This window comes from Syngnathus acus, chromosome 12 (assembly GCF_901709675.1).
Source record: "Syngnathus acus chromosome 12, fSynAcu1.2, whole genome shotgun sequence".
NCBI classification, from domain to species: Eukaryota; Metazoa; Chordata; class Actinopteri; order Syngnathiformes; family Syngnathidae; genus Syngnathus; species Syngnathus acus.
In genome coordinates, this window is record NC_051097.1 from 11158085 (window position 1) to 11175800 (window position 17716).

At 47.1% G+C, this 17716-nt stretch overlaps 1 protein-coding gene across 6 annotated transcripts in view; it reads left to right on the top strand.

Moving 5' to 3' along the window:
• lhx5 (LIM homeobox 5) overlaps nucleotides 1–14663 on the top strand; it is a 32900-nt gene extending 18237 nt beyond the window's left edge. For 4 of the 6 annotated variants that reach the window (XM_037265211.1, XM_037265212.1, XM_037265213.1 and 1 more), the window contains 6 exons: nucleotides 4044–4175; nucleotides 6066–6375; nucleotides 8514–8737; nucleotides 9218–9537; nucleotides 11569–11734; nucleotides 13185–14663. In XM_037265211.1, coding sequence (XP_037121106.1) covers nucleotides 6203–6375; nucleotides 8514–8737; nucleotides 9218–9537; nucleotides 11569–11734; nucleotides 13185–13525 — 1224 coding nt within the window. In that variant the 5' untranslated portion in view covers nucleotides 4044–4175; nucleotides 6066–6202 and the 3' untranslated portion in view covers nucleotides 13526–14663. The other 2 variants (XM_037265214.1, XM_037265215.1) reach the window with 2 other exon arrangements.
• The last annotated feature ends 3053 nt before the right edge of the window (nucleotides 14664–17716 follow it).

The following is a 17716-nucleotide window of genomic DNA, read 5'->3' on the forward strand; positions in this document are numbered from 1 at the left end:
GAAATGTCCACACACACACCGTGAGCACATTTTGCACACATCTGCTTCACAACACACACGCACCATCTCTCACCAGGCGTTTTTTTTTTTCCGCCGAGAGCGGGAGGAGCAGGCGTTCGATCACTCGATTGTTAGCGCCCCCGTTCTCATTTATCCTCATTGAAGCTTTCAGGTCAGCTGATGGCCCGCGCGGGCGCTAATGTGCTGTGATGTTTACATACGACCTTTCGGGACGCTGCGGCGGATTGGTCGGGCCACCCCTGCGTGGCCTGATGTCATCACGTGTGTGTATTTTGTTGACATCTTGAAGTTTGGGACGCAGCTCCGTCACAGGTTTACAGTCTAACTCTATTTTGGCCCGCCTTCTGGTTATTTTGGGTGTAATTCCACCGCCAACCACTAGACGGTGCCACGCTATTTACCTGGTCTCGATGTAATATTCCTGTACAAATGATCCAAATGTTTTTTTCTCGTTTGTCCCCAGCCCTGTTTATAGATGGCTTTCATCTCATATTATTTCCCAAAACAAACATTTTTAAAAATGAACAACGCGAGGAGGAAAGCTAACATTATTTCTGGCCTCCCAGCTTTTCAATATGAAAAAGCTTCAAATAAGGTTCGGAATAGATGATGAATTGAGGAAGGGAGTGAGGGTCCCCCCCAGGGGTCCCGCTTGTTGGTTTAGTCTGGCTCGGGCGCGTTTGCGCTGTCTGCGCTGTGTACGGTTGTTTACCCAGGCTTATGTCAGCCGTAAACGCCGTCCTGGAGTGCCGCTGCGTTTTCTCGTCGCGCCCTCCCCGCGCTGGCCCGATTGGACTCCCGAGCCGATGGTGCGATGATAGCAACCCCCCGCCGCCAAGGCGCATATGGCGATACATGGCGCACTTGATAGTGTGCGCTGTTGACTCTGGAGAGGCATGGTGGCTTGTTTGCTTGGCTGCTTGTGTGCTGGCTGTCAAGGCCTCCAGCGGTGGTCTGCTGTGATGGGGGGCGTTGGGGGAAGCGTGTGTGGAAGGGGGGGGGGTGTTGGATGGGGGCTGCCTGGCTGTTTGTCTGCTTCCAAACATATTGATCTCCTGCAGAAGGGGAAACATTAGCGATAGCGCCTGCACGGGCCAGGCTGGAGGCGGCGAAATCAGCTCTGTCGATTCCGGTAATGCTGCTGCTGTATGAATAGCAGAGGAAGCAAAAGTACTTGCATTCTGTACTTAAGAGCGGCTACTTGAGTCACAAAGAAAGACTGCTAAAAGTAGTGGAATGACGCCTGGAGATGGCTGTGCAGTGTTGTCCCAAACCTTCTGCACACTGCTGTGTGTGTGTGTGTGTGTGTGTGTTGATGCAGACAACACTTGGTCACCTCACCTGCCTGCGCGCATTTGGCCGTCCATGAATATTGAACGGCGGTGTGCACGCGGGGCCCTGCCAGTCACGGCCAAATCGGACTTAATCTTTTCAATTTCGGGGTGCAAATATCCTCAGCGGCCCGTGTTTGTCGGCCAGATTAATGAGGCTCTCGGCCCATAATCCGCCGCTGCTAATTCAAGTGGCCGCCGTGGCCGTGACGCTGACAACACATACGCGCTTCAGATTAATATTTTTTTCCCTTCTCTCCTTTGCCGCACCCCGATGAGCTCTCGCAAGATGGCCGAAAGGCTTTGCCATACCGTATTAAACATCAGACTTGCAGGAATATATTTACATGTTGTTGGGGGAATTGGGGAAATTTCCTTACCCTTCTTTGGAATGATTTTTGCTCCCAAATTGAAGTGGCAAATGATTCATTGGCAAAGCCAGGTTGACTTACTTAAGACACACACAACTGAAAACGTACTTTGTTCTTGCCTGGTTAACTTCCTTTCGTAAAATGAATTTTGGGGAAAACGGAAAAATCATACCTGCTGCTGTCACCATCTTCTACCTGCTCCATTTTGTCTTCTTAGCACTGCCTGTTCTCCATTAGCACGGGCAGATGGGGGAGGCTGGCGGGCTGGCTGGCTGGCTGGCTGGCTGGCGTGTGACCCCGTTCTGATTAATAGAGTAGGTGAGGCCAAAGGTGGCCAAGTAGCTCCTCCTTCATTACCTCATTAGAAGGCCCGCGTAGTGCAAGGTGAGCGTCCTCATTATAGCTTGCACGTGAGAGCCATTCAGTCACAAGAGTGACTACGCGCACCTGTGTGTCACACGATGTGTGTGTGTCGCAGGTGAGGTGGGTGGGCTTGCTTTTCTTCACTCCTGGGGGGGGATCAAACCTGCAGATCCTTGTGAATCTTGTTCACCGGCAGCTAAATAAAGCTCCAATTAGCTGTTCACACGGCAGCCTCAAGTGAACACGTGCGTAGAAATCAGAAGTCCATATGCCCGTTGTGTTTTTTTATTCCCTACAGGATTTATTCCTAAAATGGAATAAATGAAATTAGATCAGTAAGGAGAAAAAAAAAAATGCCGGGCACAAAGTTAATTTGTCACCTACTCCAGTTATGCAGTTCAAACCAGCAACGAAAAGGGTTTTTATACTGCGAGCAAGACCTCACTGAACTTTTCTCAAAAGCCTGGGGTGTCCAAACGATGGTCCGGGGGGCCATCTGCGGCTCTTTCAACAAACAAGAGTCCGGTTGCCTCAATTCAACCTTTAGGGATTAGCGTGACCTGGATGGGTCCAATCACGTTGGTATTTTCTGTTGACATTGCTACGATGCTAACGATATGCAAAGACAGCTACAATAGCAGCAAAATTGAATTGGAAAAAACAAAGTTCCTCCTCTTTCTGTTCCTTGTCAAGGTCAAATTAATTTTTAAAATGTCATCTTAGTACATCTTAGCATCTTGCACATCAACTTACATGTAATGCAGTGGCGGATTTTTTCGGGGGGGTCAAAGGGTTGCAGCCACCCCGATATTTGATTGAGTGAAGAAACCCCCGCCCACGCACACCTTGCTAAAAGTCAAAACAAATCTTGTTAGACCTGCCAAACTTTGCCGAATCAGCACATTCTTATTCCAATGAATGAGTGAAAGGCAGCTCGCCGGCCCGGCTCGGCTCGGCCCGGCCCGGCCGCCCTCATGACAAATGTTCCAATCAAGCGATGCGCACGTGCAGTTGCGAGGCCGGCAAAGGCAACGTCGCCGCCGTTAACGGCGGACCCGCCGCTTTCCGCGCGCTCCTGATTTGGGTGTTAACGAGAGAGCGAGGTGGCGCCGTTCGCCCGCCCGCCCGCCCGCTCGCTGTATCAGAGCGAGCGCACGGCGCGGGCCTTGAATATTTATGTGTTTTTCGCCGAGGTCGCTCGCCTCCGGCGGGGATGGAGGTGAGCGAGAGGAGGAAGAGGAGGAGGCGGCAAAGAGAGAGTCCCTCAGGCGTGTCCGGGTTCTGATGGCTCCCCTGACAAGCTCCCGTGTAATGGCCTCCCCCCCCCCCCCTCCTCCCCCTTCTCCCGCTCCCTCTCTGAGTGCTGTGAAATTGCCGGCCGGCGCTCTACAGCTGAGGACTCGCAGGAGACAAACGGCCTTTTAATTCAGAGCGCGGAGAGGTGACGGCGAGGGAGGCCCCGGGGGAGGGCTACCAATCAGACATCCATCACGCTAACCTCTCCCTTGGGAGCGGCCCTGCCAAAAGAGGTGCCCTGAAGGTGGTCGCCGGCGTGCACGGCCGCCGCTCGTGCACGTCTCGATGGTTGCCACCGCAAATTTGGGCAAAGCAAAAAGGGAAGACAGTCAGCTGGGACAAACAAACGACACCTTGCAGTTAAGCTTTGTTCATCCCGTTTGCGTACAAGCTTGGGATTTGTCTCCAGTCCAAGTTACTCTTTCAAGAAGCTTTCAAGAACCTAAAATGGTGGCCTTAAACCAAAATGGCTGACTTCCTGTGTCTTTTCAGGCGTGTTTCTTGAGACTTGTTCACAAAATTTCATTTTGTTCAGTGAAATGAGCTCTGACCTTGTGGAGTTATTGAAAAAAAATTAGGACTTTTTTTTTGTGGTTCTCCTCCTGATGTACCTAACCAGCTTCTTCATGATCTGCTTTGTTTTTTTCTTTCTAAATTTCAGTGGCCTCTGAAGGCCTCACTCACGTTGGACAATTGTGACCAAGGCAAAGACTTCAAGTGATTCTCGTGGAGGGTCCAACGTGAGCGACGCAGGCTCCTCTGAAGTCTTGTCGTTTCCTTTTGTGCGCTGCAGGTAACGGCCATTCCAACCCAAATGTCAACAAGCTTTCCCTTTTAAAAATGATTTTTTGGAGCTACGACAGTTGATAGCTTGGGCGGCAGATTTTCATTTGCCATTCACGAGCAGTTTCTCCAGATATGCTATATGTCTAATGTACAATCATTTATTCACAGTACAAGTTGTAATATGTTTCACTTTTTTAATTTTTAGGTCAAAATGAACCGCCGTGAATGAGTGGAATGCATTTCTCAATCCATTTTCCATTTTTTGATGTGAAACTCAAAAGCAAATCTAAACAAAACATCGATTTCATATTTATATGTATACATTCTGTTCTGCCAATTTGAGTTGCGCGGTCTTCTAACGTTCTGTTTTGGGCTGGTGGACGAGTGGAAAAGAAATGTGCGGTGAAGTAAAAAAAAATGTTAGGCAAGGATTTTGCTAAAAGAAAACGATCAATGGCAAGATAGAAATGAAATCTGGTGGTTGTTTTTTGTGCAATTGTAATTTAAGTTGACTGCAGTATTGATTTTTTTTCGACGTTCGACTTTCTTGACTGGGTGCTCTGAAAGCTCCTTCCAACATGTCAACATTGGAATTGAAGTTAAAAAAAAATTGGAGGAGGCGCCAAACTTTTTTTGACGTCTCGACTGTCGCGGAAGTGAGCCAAAGCTTTACGCATGCAGGTGCAGCTTGCAAAAAAAAAAAAAAGCCTCCGCTTTGTAAATATTGAGATTGGCCTCTCGAACTGGCCCCCGGCCGGCCGGCCGGCCTCTCCCCTTTTATTGATGAAGCTGCTGACTAATCCGTGGCATTTTCCTGTAAATAGCGTTGTGCATGTGAAAAGACCCCCCCCTCTCTCCCCCTCCCATTCTCACATTCACATGCATGTGTGCGAGTGCAATTGGCAAACTTCTTCGGCCTCACTTTCAGACCTCTCACGTGTGTCAATAATGTCAAAGTTGTGCATCAGGGCCAGACATTCCAAATCCTAGCAGGCTTGCTGTGGACGTGGATGACACACATGCACAATCGTCATCAATCACTACAGTCGTCCCATTTTCTTCAAAAATATATTTTTGTACACTTGGAGTGGATGGAAGTATAAAGTTACTCCATCCACAAAGTGCATTACAGTAAACTAACCAACCGAGTGTGGTCCCAAACATAATCCCGTTTACTTTCTGTACCTACAAAGACTGACCAGTGGGGGGCAGTGTATAACAAATTGTCACCCACTGTATTGAGTGCCGGACGATACTGTATTTGTGTCCACTTTTTATTTGTCCATCAGTCACGACATTGTGTCAGCTTTTCACTTGTCCACTGTGAAACTTCACAGCAAGAAATTCATTCCTGTAAAAGTGACATATAAACGAAGGAAAAAGACGAGCTTAGTGGTCGGAAAAGGCCGCAATAGCAATTTTGGGCCTGGCTGGGTTGTGCCCAGCTTGACATCCAGGTCCACTGGAGAAGCGGTGAGCTCGGTATCCATGACAACCGCAGCATCGCTCTGATTGGCTCTCCCTGCGAGGGAATTAAGGCGCGCGTCAGCCAATGTGCGTTCGCGGGGATGGTTGGTGCACGGCTGATGGCGGCCACGGCGGCGACGGGTGCCTTGCTTGTCCACAGCGCGTGACAGGCGGCCGCAGGGACGCGAAGGTGGCGAGGAGCCCGCAGGATACGCGTGGAACACCACCTGGGGGGCCCCCCAAAAATAATTTTTTTTTTCAAAGAAAAATCCACGAGCACGCGCACTTTTGCAGGATATTCTTCTTGATGTGATTTTGAACAAGTCAGGTGCGCGCGCCTGATCCGGGCAGAACACCAAACAAGCAAGTTCGGATTGTGGATATAGCACCCAGAATCAAGTCGGTACCAGGACTTTTTTTTTTTTGGCAGCCCACGCGAGAGGAGAAAGGCATCGAGGGCGGTGGGTGGGGTGGAGGACTCAAGACGTGGTTCCGTGTGGAGAGGCCTGCCGAGCCAGTCTTTGGAAGGGGGAGGTCGCCGTGCAAGGCGCGCCGCGGGCCGCAGACATGATGGTCCACTGTGCCGGCTGTGAGCGGCCCATCCTGGACCGGTTCCTGCTCAACGTGCTGGACCGGGCCTGGCACGCCAAATGCGTGCAGTGCTGCGAGTGCAACTGCAAGCTGACCGACAAGTGCTTCTCGCGGGACGGAAAGCTCTACTGCAAGGTGGACTTCTTCCGGTAGGGATCACAAAAACGGAACCACAAAAAAAAAAAGAGGGAAAAAAAGCAGCAGCATCCGGTCGTCATATTAGTTTTGTTAATATTGTGCGCCGTATTTGTTGCTACTTTGCTTGTTTGGAGAAATAAGTGGCCCCCTGTTGACTTTATAGTCAATATTTACATAGTGTACAAATACAAACAAACGCGCGTTATTTGTGTAAAAATAAGTGTTGGTGGTTCGGCAAATTTGTTTTGTGCTTAATTCAAAACGAATGATAAAAATGCACGTGCAGAAAGAGATGTGTATTCTGGCTTTAGTCATTCAAAGTCGTCAAAGAATATTAGAAAAAGCCAACGATCAAAGTTGAATATTGGTAATATAACGATCATTTTAAAAATTGCTATAATTCAAGCCAATATATTTTGGCTGACCATTTGAATTTTAATCGTTATTATTTTCCTATTAAAAATACCCAGTAGTGTTGTGCGACGTTGCATTACTGTGACAAAGAACGTAATCAGCCTAGAAAAAAGAAATAGGAATTCAGTCTGACGATTTGAAAGACACGTGATTATTATATCTACAATTTGAGACAGACGCACTAAGCCCTGAGTGTTCTGGCGCTAACAAACAAGCTCATAAAAAATACAGCAAACTCGTTAGCTGTCTGTTTATTTCACGTAATTGCTTTGCTATTTTTAAAATGCACGTGTCAAACAAGCCACGAAACCCATTTGATAAAATAATCATCAAGCCAAATCGTTTGCTCATTAGATTTAAAAATAAAATCCTATACGTGCACTTCGCCGTGTTCACCCCAAAAAAGCTCATATAAGCAGCTTTCGAACATAATCCTAATTAAAGCAAAATGGAATATTTTAATTCATATAATGACTTTTTCTATTTTGAAAATAATACTCTCGTGCAGCCGTGTGTATTCTGCTTTGAATTATTCAAATGAGCCAGTAAGCAGCTTCTTTTTTTGGGGAAGCTTCGCGAATCGCACCCTCCCGCGAATGCTCTAACAAAAACGTCAATGATTGTGACTGAGTGAGCGAGTGAGGAGTTGCTTGCTTGGTTGGTTGGGGCTCGTCCCGGCGTACCTGCGCGTATGCAAATGAGCGCCCCATTAGCGGCCGCCACGACTAATCACGCTAATGTGTCCAATTGTTGTGCAGAGTGGACACGCAGGGCAGTCACAGGCGGGCATGCATGAGAAAGGCGAGAGCGGGGACTGATACCAGGGCCCCCACATTAGTCTTAAAACAATAGATGGCCATGGGGGGGGTTACCCTCCCCATGCATGTCACCTCCTTTCAGGTGCCTCTGAAACAGCTGCAAAACAGCTTCTTTGTTTATTTATTTTTTTGCTGCCAGGTGATCACAATTTAGGGCTTTGGGGGGGGGGGGGTCTTGAAAGTCCTCCTACGCACGTCTTATATGGATTAAGAGAAGATTTCCACGCCTAAAATACATCCCACTCTGCCTAATCCTGTCTCATATCCTTGGCTACAATGTGCTGATTGCCACTAATGTGTTTCGCGTGGGTTCATTACCAGGTCCAGGATGGATTTTTCCCAAAAGTAATATTATTATTATTATTTATGACGTATATGTTTTATATTGGTGTATATACTACGATGTTGTTTTAATAACGTTATTGGGCTGATTCGAAATTTTGATATGTTTCTATCAATATTCCCTGCCGGTATTTGGAAGTATTTTCTCGTGCATGCACAGAGCTAAATGATAAGTACATGAACAACATATTTCAAATAACAACGTAAAAGGATGATTTTTCTTATTTGTTTGTCTAATTTGCGTTTCGTCTGTTCAAATAGCCCAAAATGGAAGAAAAAAAATCTTTCAGTTTCGTTCATTCCCTGAAAAATGAAAAAGTATTTTCCATTGCATTGTTAAGCGCAAATGTCCGAAGCCGCCTCGCTATTGCGCCGTTTTCTCGCTCGGCCTCCGCCTGCTGCCTCCCGCGAAGCTCACCTGCGAGCGCTTTTGCGCCGTTTGCATAATCCCGCTAACTGACAAACAAACGGCGACGCAAACAAAGACTAAAACAAATCCTGGTTTGTGTTGACCCTCTTGCAAATGTTTTTTTTTTTCTTCCCCCTCCCCCGTGTGTGCATATGCGCGCACGCAGGCGGTTCGGTACCAAGTGCGCCGGCTGCCTGCAGGGCATCTCGCCCAGCGACCTGGTGCGCAAGGCGCGCAGCAAGGTGTTCCACCTCAACTGCTTCACCTGCATGGTGTGCCACAAGCAGCTGTCCACCGGCGAGGAGCTCTACGTCATCGACGAGAACAAGTTTGTGTGCAAGGACGACTACCTGAGCTCGGCCACCATCAAGGAGGTCAGCCTCAACTCAGGTACGAAAGTGAGCCTCATCAACACTTTGGCCGAACTTTACGGAATGATTATTTGATCAAATACAATATTAGCATGCAATGCAAAATTGTCATTGTGTTATTTTCCGAATGAATGTTCTCAAAATGATATACAATTTAGGGCCGATACGGATCTCGCACCCTTACGCGTCGTTCCTAAAAGCCAAGCTAAACAATAATAAAATTATATTTGGGTGCAATGTAGAACCTTTATTTATCGTTGACAAATTACACAAATGTTTATTTTTGCGCTTTTTTTCCCCATCTCTAAGGACTATTTTTATGATCGTTACGCGTCGCCAACTATTGTTATTAACCGAGCCCCCGACGTCCCGACACGCGCGCGCACGCACAGAAAATGATTACATTTATTTATGATGACATAAAATAGATCCACATTCGCTTGCTATTATTGAGATAATTATCACTCCAATAGAAAATGAAGATTCTTCTTTTTGTCAGCGACTTTGATTAAAAGCCGCATCTCCGTCGTCGCAGTGTCGTCGTGCACGGACCGGAGCCTGTCACCGGACGTGCAGGACGGCGCCTTGCTGCAAGACGAGCTGAAGGAGGCGGACAACTGCACGTCGTCGGACAAGGAGACCAATAATATCGAGAACGAGGAGCAGAACTCGGGTGCCAAGCGGCGGGGCCCGCGCACCACCATCAAGGCCAAGCAGCTGGAGACCCTCAAGGCCGCCTTCGTGGCCACGCCCAAGCCCACGCGACACATCCGGGAGCAGCTGGCGCAGGAGACCGGTCTCAACATGCGCGTCATACAGGTAAGACGAGCGGTGGCAGGTTTTTTTTTTTTTTTTAATGGTCGCTGTCGGGTTGTGTTACGAATAATAATGGGCTAATATTTATTATTATGTTTCTAGCTGAAGTTGTTATTCACATGCAGTTTTTTTTTTTTTTAACATAACACACCTTTTAGAAAATGGCGGTAAATGCGACAATTCTGCCTCGTGCTTTGAATAGAATAGAAACAAATCATGTTCTCCCAAGTTTAAAAATATTGAAATAGAAAGGTTTGAAAATCGCCCAAATTATATATATATACCTCGCAAAGGAATTTTGATTCGTGCTTTGGACAGGAAAAAGTAGCGCCACCTGGTGTACACATCAAATAAAAAAACAAAAGTATTGTCTTGTTTTAAATTAAATGGAGAGAAATGGTGCTCTCACGAGTTTTCAAAGTGAAAAGTGTCACTTTTGGTGCAGAAAAACGGCTTCTAATTAATAATTGATTTGGAATGAGTTTAACAAAATGTCCTTACAGGCTCTTTGAATTAATTGTGTCGTTAAATGAAATCATTAAAAACACAATGAGATTTTTTTTTTTTTTTAATTTAAAGCAGTTGCTACTAAATGACGTTGCTACTAAATGACATCATCAGCTGCGGCGTCCCAATACTTGTGCTGAAAAAAAAAAAAAAAGAAGCCATTTGCGAGCGAATGTTTCGTCGTGTTCTTTTGATGAAAACTCCTTTGTGACCTTTGCAAAAACACATTGCATTGTTCCATCTTTCCGCCATCTCCATGTCTGCAGGCATTCCATTTCCTTTTCCCAATTAACATCGACGCACCAGCGAGACAAAAACACACAATCACAACACAACGTGCCTGCGCGTGCGTGTGTGTGTGTTTTTTTTTAATGTGTTTGTTTCAGTCACACAGCCGTGAAATTAGTCATAGGTGGTGGTCTTGTTTTAGCTGAGGGGCCACCGCACGCATGCGGGAACCCCTCCTGCGTCCCTGCCTGCCTGCGTGCGTGCGTATTTCCACACACACACACTCACACACGCGCATGCACAATGTCAGGATGATTAGCGCCATCTCTGCCAAGTGTGATGTGGCTTTTTGTGCGCTGGCTGTGATTATCGCTGATTTCACAGATTTACATATGCCCCCCCCCCACCACCCTCCATTTTTTCCCACCTCTGTGGAGCATACACACACATCTTGTGCGTGTGCATCTCCATCCATCCGTGCTTGCATCCATCAGTGTGTTCACGCCATGGTCCTCCTGTGTGTGTGTGTGTGTGTGTGTGTGTGTGTGTGTGTGTTGTGTGCATGTGTGGGGTGAACCGAGCCAAAATGGAGGCTGCGTTTGGGCCTCGCTGCTTGTGTTAAATAGCAACGCTCCCCCAGTGTGTGTGTGTGTGTGTGTGTGTGTGTGTGTGTGTGTGTGTGTGTGTGTGTGTGTGTGTGTGTGTGTGTGTGTGATCTCTCTCGAGGGGAGCGAGAGCATTTCCATAAAAATGTACCCAACACGTCGCCGATTGTTCTCAATAAGCAGGTGTTGCCTCGGTGTGCAGCCCTTTGCATGTGTGTGTGTTTGTGCGTTTTGTTAACATGCATGACAGCGGCACTGGCTGGCTGCTGTGCAAATGCTTGATTCTGCATCACTGGCCAAAACAAGACACTGTTTGCAAATTTTTGGAAATCATGCAAATGCATTCATCTTTTTTTAAAAGGTGATTTTTTTTTTTTTTTTACGGGGTAATATATAAATGGGTTCCAACACAATTTAGTAAACATCAAAGACAATTTAGCGTTGACTACGATGCAAATGTGCGTGTTTTTGACATCGTTTCGGAAACATCCAAAATAATTTAGAGGTGCTTTGGGAAATATCAAAGGCGATTTTGCCTATTCAGGCTGAAGAGATCGCCGCGGAAGTAGAAATGATCCTCTCCTGCGTTAAAGTTAGCAAAAGGTTTTAGCATATTAGGTAAATAAATAGAATCATTTTGATCCGAATCAAAGATGGTGCAATCATTAAAGAACGTGTGAATTTTTTTGGGCAGGTCTGGTTCCAGAACCGAAGATCCAAGGAACGACGGATGAAGCAGCTGAGCGCTTTGGGGGCTCGCAGACACGCCTTCTTCCGGGGCCCGAGGAGAATGAGGACCCTGGGGGGGCGGCTGGAGGACCCGGACATCTTGGGACCCGCTGCCTACGGCTACTATGGGGGTCAGTGGCGCTTCCTTTCCAAAAGCAAAAACAAAACAAAACGTGGCTGCCGAGTCGCAGGCGCTACCTCCGTCGTCACCCGAAAAACCTCTTTAGCTCTTTGTCGCTGTCACCTGTCCCGGCTGAGAGGATGAACCCGTTTATTCCAATCAGTCTCTTTGTAAACAAATCCGCCGGAAACTGCTTTGGACGCCGCTCGCTCGCTTGGATTTGGCGACGCTATTCTTGTAGCGAATGGCGGGAGGCGAGCGTTTCCAGTCTGGGCCCAGGGCAGGAACCACGGATGGCTTAGCGTACCACTTTATGCTAACATCAAAGATGAGACACTCTTTGATGAATTTACCGTACTTTTCGTTACACATCACATTTTTTTGTCAATAGAAGACAATTGCATCGGAGCGACCCTCATGTCCCCGTCCGTATCTGTAAACAACAAAAACAATGTGTGTAAACATCAAAGACAGATTTTAGCCCTCAATGAACCTAACGTAGGCGTTTTTGTAAACACCGAAGCCGATTTCAAGTCTTCAATGAGTCCGCATGCGTGTAGTGAGGACAAAACCTTGGTCTCCCGCTTTTGGCTCCCTCGCTTTCTTCACCCGCCGCTTTTCAGGCCCCTTTGTGGTGCCGCTTAGACCGGCTTTATACGTGTGTGTGTGTGTGTGTGTGTGTGTGTGTGTGTGTGTGTGTGTGTGTGTGTGTTTGTGTGTGTGTGCGCAGTCCCCTTTGCACAGTGCCTGCAACACAAGCCTGTTGCCTGTTCCCAAGGTCGCTCCAAGCAACAGACTCAGGGGTACATTATTTCCATTCAAACACCTTTTCAATCAACTGTTGCAGTGTGAAAATTAAGAAAGAAAAAAAGAGTTCAGTCCAAGTCGAGCCTGAGGCTGCACGCGCGTGTGTGTGTGTCTGTGTGTGTGTGTGTGTGTGGTGGCTTTGGGTGTGATTTAAAAGAATACTTCTCTGTCCATGCTGAGACGTTTTGAATATTTGGTGTCAAGTGTTGACGTCAGAGGGAAACGGACAGATGGAGGGATGGCGGCTAGTTAGCGGATGGATGAGAATAGACCATCAGTGCTATGATGATGAAGGACGAATGGACAGATGGATGGGATGTGGATGACTAGACAGCGGGCAAAGAAACATAAGACGACATCTTGGACAACAATGGCGACTAGTCCACAGTTTCCAAAACGTCATTGACGACATGTGAGCGACCACGTCTTCGTCAACAATGCTAATGATGCTGACAGCAATATTATTTACAGACAACTTCTAGTCTTTGATATCAGAATCATGGACGGCCTTGGCAGCAATGTCATTGAGTGTGTCTTTGATGTCATTGAGCACATCTATGACAGCATACTTACGTCATAATAACGTCACGGATGAAAACATCCTTGTCGATGTTTTTGAGGTCGTTGCTAACGCGTGTTTTCTTCTCCCCTAGAGTACCAAGGGGACTACTACGGACCAGCAACTAACTACGACTTCTTCCCGCACGGCCCCCCGTCCTCGCAAGCCCAGTCCCCCGCCGAGTCCCCCTACATCCTGGGCTCGGGGCCCGGGGCCATGGAGGGCTCGGGCCACCTCCCCTCGGACGACCAAAGGTTCACGGACATGATCTCGCACGCCGAGACGCCCAGTCCCGAGCCGGGCTCCCTGCAGCCCGGGCCGGGGGAGGCCTACGGGGGCGGGCCCAGTCCTCCTTTCTCCCTGGCCAGTAACTCCAGCTACAGCGCCCCCATGTCCCACCAAGGCCCCGAGATGGGCGAGGCTGCGGCCTGGTGAAGCCAGCCGCCAGAGACCGTTTGCCGCTAACGGACGGCTTTTCGCCCACCGCTGGACTCTCGCTTAGAAGTGTAGAGACGAGTCGTGGCGAGCTTTCTTGGAATACTGGACTTGAATTATTTACAATAAAGACTTTGATTGAGTCCGTCCTGCACACATGCTGCCACAAAAACAACGCAGTCGACACAACAACGCCAAAGGAACTTTTTCTTTACGTCAAGTTGGTTTCTTGCGTTTGAAAGCGAGCCGTCACCTTTTGTAGCCGCGTCGCCGCTAAGTTGGAGCCGCCCGCTTGTATTCGCCCGGAGTCCTCGTAGCCGCAGCGGCCGCACACGTCGAGGGCAAGTCGACTTCAACCCTATCCCCTTCCTGTCATCCGTACCTGGTAGGCATGTATTTTAGATCAGAGCAATCTCACGGCACACAAACATCGTTACAGGTGATCACTGCTATTTCTGACAAACACAAACAGAGCCCCAAATAGCGAAAGCGCTGCAAGTCATTGATACTTCTTGGAGACCAATTATCAGCCAAAATGAACAAGACCAAATCTCTTTTGCAGCAAATGTGAAGTAAACGCACTTTATTTGCTTTGGAGGGCCACGGAAAAATGATGTAGCAGTCCAGACTTGGCCCCCAGACCTTAGGTTGGACACTTGTGCTGGAACCCGTAAATATGCCACAAACTAGGATCCCAAAACTCATCTTCCATCATTTGCATTAAAAAAGGGATTTATGGAGGATTTGATTTGGGTTATGCACCACAAGTGCGATGACTCCCTGGAACCAACCAACCAACCAACCAACCGAACGTTATTTTGAGCCGGAAAATGCGTTTGGATTTGAGCAGGTTGCTATTTTTTTGCATACTGAAATGGAAGTAAATTGAGTGTAACATTCTCGGGAAAATACTGGACACCACCCGGCCGGCTCAGGGTTGATATTGTGGTGAATGCGGATACCCCGCCCCCTGCGTATGTATGGATGCAGCATATACAGTATACAGTTGCTTCTTTTCTTAGAAAATGTTGCTAATAAAATTAGTTGTTTTCAAATCAAAAGCTACAATAATAACCTGGTAGCCCATTTCTTGCTAGCTTTAACTCATCAGTGTGGGTCATTTTTGCTGGATCAAAAACTTGACCTTGACAACGTGCTGGGTCAAAAAAAAAACGGCCTTTGGATTTGCTATGTTCACCCAATCCGCGTCACTTTTAAGTCAGCAATTTGAAATGAGAATTTTCCGACCAATGCGGGGAACGGCCGCCCGCCTGACATTGAGATGGAACAAATGAGTGCGGCCGATAATTTGAATGAAAAGGCTGCCTACCCCCCGCGCCCCCTTTCTACTTTGGTGCCACTCCATCCACAACATGATGATCATATGTTAAAACAAGGGCGTCTGCACCTTTCTTCCCACACACACACACACACACACACTCACACACAGGCGGCGTTGATTGTTGTGTCCGCGCGCGCGCCTCCGGCCGACCTTCCCTTTGTCGTGCTCCCTTTTTCACAAGACATGTTTTAATGGAAATGATTTTCAAAAGCACACTGAAGCCATAATAGAGAATCTCCTTCAACAGCTGAGGTCTCCTGCCTCTTAAAGGGAGCAAACAAAAGAGGGGCCACGCAACATCTGTGGCGGGCAGCACCCCCACAGCACCCCCTCCCCTACCTCCTCACCCGTCCCAAAAAAAAACCCACCTCTGCCGCCACCGGGCCTAAAGCGCCACCTAGTGTCCGGTATTACTATGACATCATTTCCAGAAAGAAAGCATTGTTTTTTGTTTTTTTTATGTTGGACTCCAAAATACTTGGTTGTAAACGTCATGAGTGGACGGATGTGTGTGTGTTGGCCAGAGGTGGGCAATTTACAATTTGTTTTCTAGTTTCTGATTCGTCAGTGGCCTGGGTACCCATCAATCATTTGTTCATAACTGGCGGACGCTCATTTTGCTGACGAACGACGAGAAAGTTCTCAGAATGTCGGATTAAGCACTGCCGGAAGTGGATTTGAATCTGTCAGGGTCACTAACCGGGTCAAAGTGCACACGAACCTCCCAGTCCGTCAATGGCCACTCGTCCACCCACCGCTGTCTAGTCAACCACGTCGCATTCTATTTACATTCCATTTCAGAAGATGGCACTAATTCACCAGATGTTGTTTGCCACCCACTAAAACCCAGAAGAAGAAGAAAAAAGAGCAGGCATGTGCAAATGATGAAGAAAAACACGGAGGGCGCGTGCACTTGAATGCACCAGAGTTGGACTTTCTGCAATAATGCAACACTGCATGGTTGAGGTAAGCAAAAGTTTCAAGTCAAACTTTTTGACGTGCTGCAGGTAGATTGGATGAAAGCTCCACTTTCAGTGCTTAATTGGGCATTTTTGGAACTTTCTCGTCCAACGACGGAATGCCCACCTCATGTGCGTGTGCATGATTGAAGGCTTGTACTATTTGTGTAAATAGCACCGATAATAAAAAATGCTCTCTTACAACTTGAAGCTTTTTTTTTTTTAAAGACATCAATGATAGATTGAAAACCTCAATGATAACAGCGACGACAAAACTGAACTGAATGTGTTGCGCTCTAAAATATCATCAAAGTGTGTTTTTGTAAACATCAGAGATGATTTTGTGTCTCGTCAGTTTTTTAAAATATGAAATACTTAAACATATTTAAAACAAAAACTTTTGCTCTTCCAATCTAACATAATACAGATTTATGAACCAAATATGCAATTTTTTTTTAAACCAGAACAATTTATTAATTGAAGACTCTTAAAATTATAACAAATATCTAAGACCTATAAAAATGTTTTTTTTTTTTTCCTAAACATTCATAACGTCCACCATAGACAATTTTATCTTCAGTCAACCAATCGTAAAATGCTCAACTGTATCTTCAAGGTCCATTCAGAGAAATACCTTTGGGGGGAAAAAAACAACCGGAATTCACATTTTGCTAACCCAACAACAAAGACAATTTGGCATCAGTGTGCATACACACACACCCCTGGCCAACATGCAATTTAAGATTTTAGTTTTTCATGAGGAAGAGCATTTTAATTCCCGTTCATGAAAAATTTACTCTAATAGGATTTTAATTATTAATATCCCATTTTAATTCCGTCACGGGTATTTGAAAGGTGACCGTCCACCTCATGCAAAAGACGTATTGACCATTTTTTATCTGCAAGGATAGACATACTGAAAAAAAAAAAAAAGTCAATGCACTTTCTTCCCCCCCCCATCCACGCTTCATCCTCTTAAAGCCCCTCCTCATCCCCTGGCTGTGGGCCAGGTGGGTGGACGGGGTGGCTCAGGTCCGCACTCATTTTCCACCTGACTGCCTTTAATGTAAAGGCTAATGTGAGAGGAGACAGCCGGCTTCGCACCACAGGCTCACGCACACACGCACGGAAGGCCCGAGTAATCTTCAGCATGCACCCGTCCCCTTGCGAGATGCTTCCCCATTGGCCGCCATTTTGGTTTGAAGCAGCCATTGAAGGCTTATTGGAACAATCTTCAGCACCCCTTGAACAATTTCAACCACGTGCACAGGACGGGCAGACGACACCAAATCTCGAAACAAATGGCCTTTTTCTTCATTTGTTCGTCGGACATAGCTGCGGACAAGTTTGATGACGCCATGCTTTCATGCTGGTGCTCCAAAGCGCCTGCTCGCTGTAAACAAACAATATTGATTGATAAATGAGGCGGAGGGCTTTGGAGCCTCGCTTGACTCTCTTGAGTCGGAAACACACACACACACACACACACACTTGCACGCTTCTATGGGAAAGACCCTCAGTAACCTTCACCTCCCATTCAGCCAGCAGTGTGTGATTATCACGGCGGTGCACACTCTCACACAAAGGTGTGCACTCACTCTAGTGCATGCACACACACACACACACACAATTGCCATTAACATCAGTACTTTTGTAATGGATGTGTTTGCGGCCCTGCTACGGGAGAGAAGGCACGGGCAAGAGTTGATGTTATAAATCACTGCGCCCTCACTTCTCCTCCCCCAACAAACGCACACACCAACACACACACACGTACGTGTTTTTCCTCCCTCCAACTCTGTTTACCGCCTGGGGAGGGAGAGAGCAATGAAGGGGAATCCTATTAGCCAATGAGCAACGCGTCATTCATTAACATTCTCATGCTTGTGC